Source organism: Ostrea edulis, chromosome 4, assembly GCF_947568905.1.
Source record: "Ostrea edulis chromosome 4, xbOstEdul1.1, whole genome shotgun sequence".
NCBI classification, from domain to species: domain Eukaryota; kingdom Metazoa; phylum Mollusca; class Bivalvia; order Ostreida; family Ostreidae; genus Ostrea; species Ostrea edulis.
Window position 1 is genome coordinate 56,850,566 of NC_079167.1, and position 10,635 is coordinate 56,861,200.

At 33.4% G+C, this 10,635-nt stretch overlaps 1 protein-coding gene across 17 annotated transcripts in view; it reads right to left on the reverse strand.

Moving 5' to 3' along the window:
* Positions 1-1,923: 1,923 nt before the first annotated feature.
* Positions 1,924-10,635, reverse strand: part of LOC125668078 (microtubule-associated protein RP/EB family member 1-like) — a 28,432-nt gene continuing 19,720 nt past the window's right edge. For 6 of the 17 annotated variants that reach the window (XM_048901844.2, XM_048901843.2, XM_048901840.2 and 3 more), the window contains 4 exons: positions 10,404-10,614; positions 9,713-9,840; positions 4,524-4,670; positions 1,924-3,095 (listed from right to left, as the gene is read on the reverse strand). In XM_048901844.2, the coding sequence (XP_048757801.1) occupies positions 3,039-3,095; positions 4,524-4,670; positions 9,713-9,840; positions 10,404-10,614 (543 nt within the window). In that variant the 3' untranslated portion in view covers positions 1,924-3,038. Of the gene's footprint in view, positions 4,671-9,712; positions 9,841-10,403; positions 10,615-10,635 lie in introns of all 17 variants that reach the window. The other 11 variants (XM_056163098.1, XM_056163095.1, XM_056163091.1 and 8 more) reach the window with 2 other exon arrangements.

The window sequence follows — 10,635 nt, forward strand, 5'->3', positions numbered from 1 at the left end:
TGCAATTTGATGTCAAATCTTTCATAAGGTCAACAAACCATAGCACAGTAAAATGGAATATTCCCTTGAACACCATCATTGAGTTTAAACACCTTAAAATTGATACAACTTTTGACTTTAAATAAAAAATAAAGCACGTTTAAAATTAAGTGTTTGCATATCTTGTGCTTGTATTTCATAAAGCTAGCCAGTGTATTTCTTTATATTGTTAAAAATTACTTTGGATTGGTTACCTATTCAGTTTATTAACATTGAAAATTTAATCAACACACATTTAAGATACCCGAGAAAACTTCATTGCTTTATATATAACAAAAAATTGAATATCTAGCCTTATCTAATCTTTAAACCACTTCTTACAATACATGTTAGGCCTAACTCTTTGAACATTTTTGACCTCAAAAGCTATAGAGAGAATGCTTAAAGTCATAAGGAGCCTTCATGTGAAGTTTCATTGCTAGAGCTTGGAACATTTTACAATACCATCCCGAAACCCAAAAATTGAAGACAGACAAATTGATGATCCCACATCACCTCTTGCATATGCTAAAGACAACAACTTGACCTTTAAGTCAAATGTTGAAGTCATCGATGGATCAAGATAGTATGCTACACAATGTCTCATCATTGTAAAAGATGCATGTAACAAGGCCCACACATGGTTTGCCAAGATGGGGAAAATACAAGAAAGTGCACTGCCACATAACGATTTGGGGATCTCTAAAACAGATTATTCCTTGTAGTGTCCCTAGATGCCCATTGCAAATGACTATTCAATACCTCTCTTGAATTGTCAAAATAATTACATTTCATTACATGTATTTAGAAAATTTCTTTCACATGGTATGAATTACTTCACTATTTTGGGTTGTACAAAGAAATTCCCCTTATATGAAAGAGTGACAAATCATTTTCATGTCCTTACAATATACTCATTAATCTTTAACTCGACAGGTACAATTTGTTTCTTATCTGTATGATCTTTGCATGTTCAACTAAATCCTTGAAACACCAGGACTTAGATCATTACTCCAGTGGGACAAATGGAATTACTGTTTTGACGTACTTTTTAAGTATTTGTATTTCAATATTGCATATTTTTCATAATTGTTAGAAACAAAATAATTATCTATAGTGTTATAAAGCTATAATTTATGTAAAAGTATTTATTTCTTCATTTATAAATATTAGATTACTTTTACATTTGCAGGAATTACCTCCCTTAAAACAGTTTTCTTTTCAATATATTGCAGGAAGGTTAGTTGACTTTAACAATTAACTTGCCATTTGCTCTTAAATTTATATAGCATTAAGTAGAACTACTGAACCCCAATAAAGAAAAAGACAAAGTATTTTGAAACTAACTCTATAACCATAGGAATTTGTATGCAAATTTAATAGTTTTTTCTTTTGTTTCATTTTAAATACTGTAGTACTGATATCCTTAAGAGAATCCAAAATAAAAATTGGGGCACATGTACCTTTAATCTGCAATTTACATTTCTCTACAAATGCAACAGCAAGTTGTTTGTTGATTCTGAAAATCAAATCTACATAGAGCAACAAGGGTAATGACATATCATCTTAATTAGAAGTCAAAGTGACCAAAGTCAAAGATACATTAATTAACCAAGTTTGATGAATTGTCCAGTTATGAGCTGAACACGGTTTTGTCATACCTTAATGAAATTCACAGAGACCAAACTTTACAGTGCGATACACCTCCTACCCAAGATGCATCAGCGACAAAGAGCCTCAAAGTAGTCAAGTTATGAGCCCAACAAGAAAAAGCTAAGAGACAGATGGACATGAACGCTATACCATAATACGTCCTATCTTAAGACGGGTGTATAAAAAGCAGAAGTTTGACTTGGACAAAGTCTCCCTTTCATGTAAAGGAGAAAATAAATCAGCAACACTATATAATTTTACCAGTATCTTACATATTTTAGCAGACCTTTATTATCATACAGAATAACAAATTATATGTGTATTTCTATCATTATTTGAGAAGCCCATTCCTTCACTCTAACACTACAAAATAATGTGATGCTCCAACCGAATGAGTACTCAACAAAGTTTACAACTTTTTTTAACCAATTTTTTTTTTTATCCAAAAGGGACCAAGCCCTGCACAAATTACATTTCAAAAGAAATTGAATTTCTTTTATAAAAATCAAATTAAAAAATTACAATATCCTCAGGAACATCTTTTGTGGTCAAAATTAATACTAACACACAAGAATACCTTACATCCATGCTTTAATAAACATAGTTTATTGTTCAACATAGTTTGATTCATGCAGTGGTGTAAATTAAGTTACAAATAATTGTAAGGATTTATCACATCAAATTTCTTGAATACACCTATTTTCCTTTTTCCCCATCTAAATTAATAATACACTTATATTTTTCTTTGTTAGTCAGCAGTACTTTTTCTAAGTTACACTAACATAAAAAACAAAACAACTTAGCTTGAAATGAAAAAATTCATCAGGTAACAAAGGAAGACAAAATCCTTAAATGAGTTAACATAAATGAAGCACTGATGTATTTATTACGAAGCATATCTACTTCAACTTGGGACTTTTCCCGGAAAATAGAAACTTAAAATGAATGAAGAAAGATGTGAAAAGGAAAAGTATCAAAATTATGTGTTATGTGTTTCAATCAACAATGTCCTGTTCAAAATCAGATTACATAACACTCAAAGGTAATAAAGAAACAATACAGCATATGGTCAAAATTTGAAATATATCACATTCATAAATACATTTTACATATATATATACACAGTGTGTTAGACAACGAAAAGAAAAGATCTCCTCTGATAATCAAAGGCCTCTTTTGTAGCACTTGTGTTGTTGTATGACACAGCTTTCCTGTCTAATCTTCTTGTCAAACAGGAAGAAACTAAACGTTTGGTATTTAAGGTGTAAGCATTTAAAAATCCTCATGTTTGCTTTGAAGGTAAGCAACCGGTTGAGCCAAAAAATGAGTTGCTTGTTTAGCACTAGCTGGGTGTGGTGGGGAGGACCTCAGTATTCCTCTTCTTCTTCAACATTGCCATCCTCCTCTGGGGGAGCAAATCCCTCCTGTAAAAAGACCAGGGTACAATGAATACTGTACACCAAAGTTGACCTGGCTGTGATATTGCAATACCCATTTTCCATATGCCTTCCTATTACCATTTTTTGCACATGCATATTATATAAGCTGACTTTTATACCAATTCAACTTCACAGTGTACTTTACCTGGACCTATCAAAACAGGAAGTGACCCAAATGTACTAATTGTATTGACATACACAATATCCTTGACCCAAGCATCTTTGCCTCCACAGGGCTTATCTAACTTTTCCAACTCTTTTTAACAGTAATCATGACTAGGCCAAATAACTTTGAATTAGGTTCCTGAACCACTATCTGATCACAAGCAATTTGTGCCATGCCTTTGCATTTATAACAAAGTTACCACTTGGACCAAAAAAAAATTCAAACTTTATTTTTACCAGTGACCTTGACCATGGCCAAATGACCTTGGTTCCGGATCATGACATATTGTCCAATCATAACCAAATATGAGGTTCTAATGTCTCACCATTACATCGTTATGACTTGGACAAATATTTCTAATAAAATAGGATGGCCAGACAAACAGACAGACAGGGTGACTCTATATACCCCCTCCAAAACTTTGTTGGCTGGGGGTAAAATTACACAACAATGCAATGAAAGGCAACTGCAAAATGGACAGCAAGAGTGCTTTATCTAAAGGAAGGAAAGGGATTTCAAGAAGTAAATTGGATACCTGCATTATCTTACCCATGGAATTGTTGCCCAACAAATTTTCCATGTTTACCCAATACACTGTAATAGTGCAAATGTGACACAAGTCACTACTGGATAGGACAGGTACAATAATCGTAATGCAGCAACATCTTTTATGTCTATGTGAAGCAACATCTATTTTTTAATATGCATATGTGAAAATGTGAAATTTCCTGTAAAGCGATGTGAACTGTGTGCATAATATGGCTTGAACAATCATATAACTTGGATTGGAGTTATGAAGCGAATGATAATTCAAGATATGGTGAACAAAGGGAAGGAATCATTTAAGGGCCTTGATTGTGAAAATCATCTAGCCAGACACGCTGGAACGATCTGTAGAAAGTTTATGTAAACTACTCTTTTTATCAACAATAATGTTATACGTAAATGTTCACTTACATGTAGTTTCCTTTTATATTGTATATATATATATATATTTCAATTAATCCCCCCAAATCAAACAATATTCATATTTCAAACAAACAACTTGCCACTGGTACATTTTGTTGATTCTGAAATATAACATTATTTGCATCAATTTCTATGATAGATGTAAAGTATAGTGATGTACTCTAATATTCAATCTACATTTCCTCCCTCTTATTCTGTTTACACAATTTCAAAACTAAGTGCAGAAAATATTTTGCAATAAATCTATGTATGTATATATATTTATACATATAATATACCTCTGTTGCATAGAGGACATCCATAATTGACTTGACAACATCACTATCTTCATTCTCTTGACATGTGACTTCAATATCTCTTAGTTTTCCAAAGTAAAAGTCCCTTTCCTTTTCTAATCCTTCCACTGTTAATCTCAGTTCAGTGATCTGAAATACATGAAAAGCAGACACTTATTACTAAAGAAAAAATTACCAGATGCAAAAGTTGAGTTGTGTACCTGACAAACACATAGAAATGCAAGGGAAATATGACATTTTTTTGTAAAAAAATGACATGACAGAACCTTTACCATAACCAGATAAAATTACAAGAACTTGTCTGAAAGGGGTTGGGGGGTGTTCAAGTGAATCAAAATATAAGATAATAATATCAAATGTGTTGACAGTGTCGATCATGAATATACTGAAAGTATATCAGCAATCATCTGGCGATTTAATAAAAATAAATACACTCCTCTAGTGAGAAATGACAGGTCACTAAAACGCTTAATGTATGGCAAAGTTAAAATCGATTGCAAAGTGCTGAATCTACTGAGATGCAATGTCAAGGTGAATGTGCAATGCATTGATGAATTGAAACATTGACAAGTTTGTGACATTTAGTGGTAAAAGAAAGGATCTTGAATGTAATAATAACGATCAGCTTTCTGTATTTACAAAGCACATGAAGTATGACAAAACGCAGTGAATCTGGGTATATCTCAAGTGAAGAAACTTAGTTGTGGCTTTATTATAATGAGCAAACAGAGAATTGATATAATACAAAACAGCAAATAAACAATTTTAATTAATCTTAATTTTAATTAGTTTTATATATGTCTTACAGTGGAACCCCGTTATTACGTTACGTTAGTCCGCATATTATGTTGGAATTTCAAAGCACAAAACCGTTTCTTAACAAACCTATATAAAATAGACCTCGTTATTACCTTGTCCCAAGATGCTGGGACTTGGTATTACATTGTAAAAATTCCAACAAAAATGTAATAAACCCCTAATTATTCAATAGTGATTCTCAAAATAATAAGCCATTCACACCTTGGCTGCCCTAGCAGTCACCATGTAAATGTAGGGGATTAGAGACGCTTGACTGGTCACACTTTGATAGATCTAGCTACATCAATACAGGTGAATACCCTGTATCAAAGCCAGTGATAAGCAATTAAATTATGTTTATTTAGAAATTGTACTCAATAAAATTTTCTTCATTTTTCATATTTTGATGATCAAAGAAATAATAATTTCTCAACCATATGTGTGTTTAGCATTGTGTGATTGCTTTTGATATTAAAACTCTATTTACAGACAGCATGTAGGACAAATTTTATCATATCACAGTTGAAACAGCTTGGATAACGGCTTGGACATAGGTGAGAAAAGGCAGTGTTCAATTAAAACAATTGTCAGTTATGTTGACATAATAGTTTGGGTGTTGTTAGATTTCGTCCATAAATACCCTGATCAAACTGCCCAGTGTTATCAGCTGATTTGTGCAAGGCATTTAGCTCAGTGAACATTTTAAAATTCCTTGATATCTTTTTTTGCTGTGCATGTGATTTTAGTGCCATCATTTAGTGCTATAATTGTGATCTTAATATTAGTGCATTATTATTTTTTAAAAAGTGGATTGTGTTTGTTCTCCGTGTTTATCGTTGGTGAAAAAAGTGTGCAAGTGTTGAATATCACGTGCGTTTTGTGTCGTCATTTTGTTGGTTTGGGTGTGTGTGTGTGTGTGTGTGTGTGTGTGTGTTTAAATTGTGTTTTGTATCGTGTAGTAGAGATATAACTTAATAAAAACAATGTTTTGTTATTTTTTGTTTTATGTACGAAGAATGTTGAATACGAACTGGAACGAGTTATTGAGAGAAATTTATATGAACACATTACGTTAAAGTTGAACAAAATGGCGGAAACGAAAGCAGTTCTGCAATGCTTATCAAAGCATCCTTATTTATCCTACATAAGAAATAAAGAAAAGGGATGGAAACATGAAGAATTACGGACATTTAAGATAAGATGTAAATAAATCAAGTGTCATAGTCTTTAAAACAAAGAAACAGTAGAGATATGTTCACACACACACCTTCATGGAGTCAACGGAAGATAGACAGTTTTCAAATGATATTTTTAATGGATTTCACTGGGAACGTTTATTACGTTGACTCCGGTATTACATTATTTTATCGTGACAAAATGGAAAACGTAATAACGGGGTTTCACTGTATATATGAAATGGCCAAAATTTCACTTCCTTATAATTAGACATGATTCTACATTTAGAAAGAACAAGAGGCCCATGGGCCTAGAATCACTCTTCTGATACATTGTAGAGCAGGCAAATATTCTCACTAACCAAGATTCATCAATTAACAAGGTTTTATCAGATATAAACGTCAAATTCCAAAAGTAGGTCACAGTGACCTACTTTTTGGTCGACACACTTGGAAGACTCAAGACCCATCAACTGACAAAGTTTGATGATTGTAAGTCAAATAGTATCTGAAATATTCAAATATAGTCGTCAAAATCCAAAAATAGGTCACAGTGACCTACTTTTAAGTCAACACACTCTGAAGACTCAACATGCATCAACTGACAGTTTGATAATTGTAAGTCAAATAGTATCTGAAATATTAAAATATAGCCGTCAAATTCCAAAAGTAGGTCACAGTGACCTACTTTTTGGTCAACAAACTATGAAGACTCAAGATGCATCAACTGACAAAGTTTGATGATCCTAGCTTTCATAGTGTCCAAAATATGCATCTAAAATTGAAAATGTGAAATTTGAATGTCCGCAAAATTCAAAAAGTGGGTCACTGTGACCTACTTTTTTTTTTATAAATATGTTTCGAGGCCTCTAGACGCATCAATTTACAAGGTTTGATGACTCTAAACCTCTCGGTATCTGAAATAAGAACCTAAAATGTATTCATAAATGATTAGCCATACAATTCAGAAAGTAGGTCATGGTGACATACTTTTCACATGACGCAGTTCAAGGTCCCATGATCCATCAACTGACAACTTTTGATGATCATAGGCTCAAAAGTGTCCAAGATATGCATAAAAATCCATTTAATAATAATTACATGCGAAATTCAAAAAGTAGGTCACCATGACCTACTTTTGAGACAACATGATATAAGGTCCTAAGATGCATCATCTCACAAAATTTGATGATCCTAGTCCTTGTACTAAGCAAAATATCAAAGTTTTAACAAAACAAAATTTAAGGTCAACTTTGAAGTGACCTTGAGACCACACCCTTTGCCCTAGGATGATGCCTTGAACAATTTTTTATCTACAACCTATTCTCATCCTTTTGCATAAGTTTTGTGATAATTTGCCCAGTGGTTCTTGAGAAAAAGATTTTTTAGCAACCACTACTTTTGTTTGCATTTTCCTAATTATCTCCCCTTGTTAAAGGGTCACAACCCTAGTTTTAATACAAATGAAAGCCCTTGGGCCAAGGATACCCTGTGACAAATTTGACAAACATTGGCCAAGGGGTTCTTGAGATATAGCCCTTTTCCCAAAAAGTTGACGCACACTGCACGCCACACATATGGCCATATGATTAGCTCTTCGGCTCAGAAGAGCTAAAAAGTGAAGGGGTCCCGGGGTGTGTGTGTGTGTGTGTGTCCTCCTCAAGCAGGGTATCTAGGGGCAGCTCCCCTAGAACAGGAGGTCCAGGGGGGCGTTCCCGACCAAATATGGATATTTTGACTTCAAGAAGCTTTTCAGAAAATGAATTCTGTGAACCAATTTTGAGGTTTTAAGCTTTATAAAAATACCAACAATAGTAAGTATTGGTTCCATAACCTAGTCTTAGGCAAAGGTCCTACACTATCTACCAACACTTGACTAAAAGGTTCTTCAAAAGCTGGACATTTTCAATGGCCTTAAAGTAATTCCACCCTCCTGTGATGTCATCAGATTTTGTAAAATCAAAGATTTATTTCGATTTATGAATGATAGGAACATAAATTTTATTGGAGTCTTTTCCTATAGTTATTGTAAAAAATCTTGTTAAAAATAAAATATTTCAAAAGTCTAAGTTATAGATGAATAATCAATTATACGTCTCAAAATATTGAATCCAAGGACAATAACTCTGTTTCTATTGATTTCTTTATCAAGTCTATTTTGCGACGATTTCCTTTATTTCTTACAGATATTCTGTATATTTTTGTGAAGATGCAGTTTCATGTTTACAATCAGTGTAGAGTTTGCTGATTGGGCGAAATCATAATGATTCAACCAATCAACGAGAAGAATAAAATGAGGAAATACTGACTGTTATGAAAAATTCAAAGTCAAAACTGGATATTCCGGTAAATAAGATTCGTAAATGGTGAAGTTTACTGAACAACCTAGAAATTTCCGAAAGCGGAATCATTATATAGAGAACAGATTTTTCCAGTCCGCAAAGCGGAATTCTGCTTTGAAGCGGAGAAAAATCAAATCATTTCTGTGTAATTTTGTAAAGAAAAGTTCTGACTTGATGTAAGTTCTATGACTCTAACAACCAAAAATATTACTGTGAATATCAAAATCATATAAAGAACCACAGTGAAAATCTATATTCTGATACCATATCCTACTGTCAATGAACTCTGATAAGCCACATAGGAGAAGTGTTTACCAACTATTTTACACCCTCCACACCTCAGATCCACTATAACTTTAAGGACAACAAATGGATCCTCCTGTCCCTGCAAAATCCTAATCTGCAAATGGCATTGAAGTATCAGACTAAACTTCAAGTCTATTCGATAAACCATATAGAAGGAGAAGTGTTCACAAGCTATTTTACATCATCCACTCCTCTTAGACCCACTATAACTTTTAGGAAAATAATTAGATCCTCCTGTCCTGACAATATGCACATCTACAAATGGCAATGAAGCATTGTACAAAGTTTCAAGTCTAACCGATAAGCTTATTATAGGAGGAGAAGCGTTCACAAGATTTTGTGACGGAGGGATGGAAAGTACAAAAACAATATGTCTCCCCCTGAAAGAGGGGAGATATAATTCACACACAAGTGACCAACATATCCCGATTCATTTTTGAATGCATGTCTATTTTACAAATCTACTTCATGTCTGGAATAATAAAATCTTTCTCAAATCATTCAGATAAATATGATGACTGTCCTGTGGATGAGGAGAAGAGATATGTACCTGCTGTGTTAATTCTGCTATTTTTACACTGTTATCTCCACCCCCATGGCTGCTGTTAACTGTTGCTTTCACATTTGCTACTGGTTTACTGATAACAGAGGGGGTCTTTGTGGTGGTTCTACCTGGTGCTGAAAAAATCATACATATATAAATTTCAATCATTGATTCCCAAAATCAAACTTCATATGTGTATAATTCAACATTTTAAATTTCTCATGATCCTGCTGAACAGATTTATTTTGGAGACAAAGTCTCTGTATCCAATCAAAATAGGTCAAAAATATGACCAAGTGAAAGAGAATAAAAACATTCACAATCACAATGATAATGGACACATTTTGATTGTTATAAGCATCTCTGCTCTTCAAGACTAGTAGAACAAGAAATGTTTGTAAAACATATATACCTAAAAATGTTTGACATTTCCAGAGTATAAGGCATACAACCCTGCCCTAGGGCCCAAACCCTCAACCATGAGTCAGTTTTACAAGATTTAAAAGACTAGATACCTCAAGACCATGCAGTTTAAGTGATAGATTTCCAAATGTTTCAAGACTACTATATCTGGAGTTTACAAATAATGTAGAAACAGATTGGAACAGATTGCAACAAGTCACCTGAGTGTCTTACATAATCATATACCAGTAAGTAGTACTGTACATGTGGCCTAATTACTTTGAAGATATCTAACCTTTGGTTGGTCCTCTGGAGATACCAGATTTTCCTGCTGCTGGTGATTTGACTGCTGGTTTACCAACATTTCCCACCATTTCACCACCTCTTGCCACAACAGGATCATACTCGCCACCATTAAAATTGGCATCAAAGAAGCGTTTAAACCATTGAACAAATTCAAAATTATCTTGGAACCTTCCCTTAACTAGTCTTTCCACTGGTATTACCTACAAAAGTTGTTTGTTTTT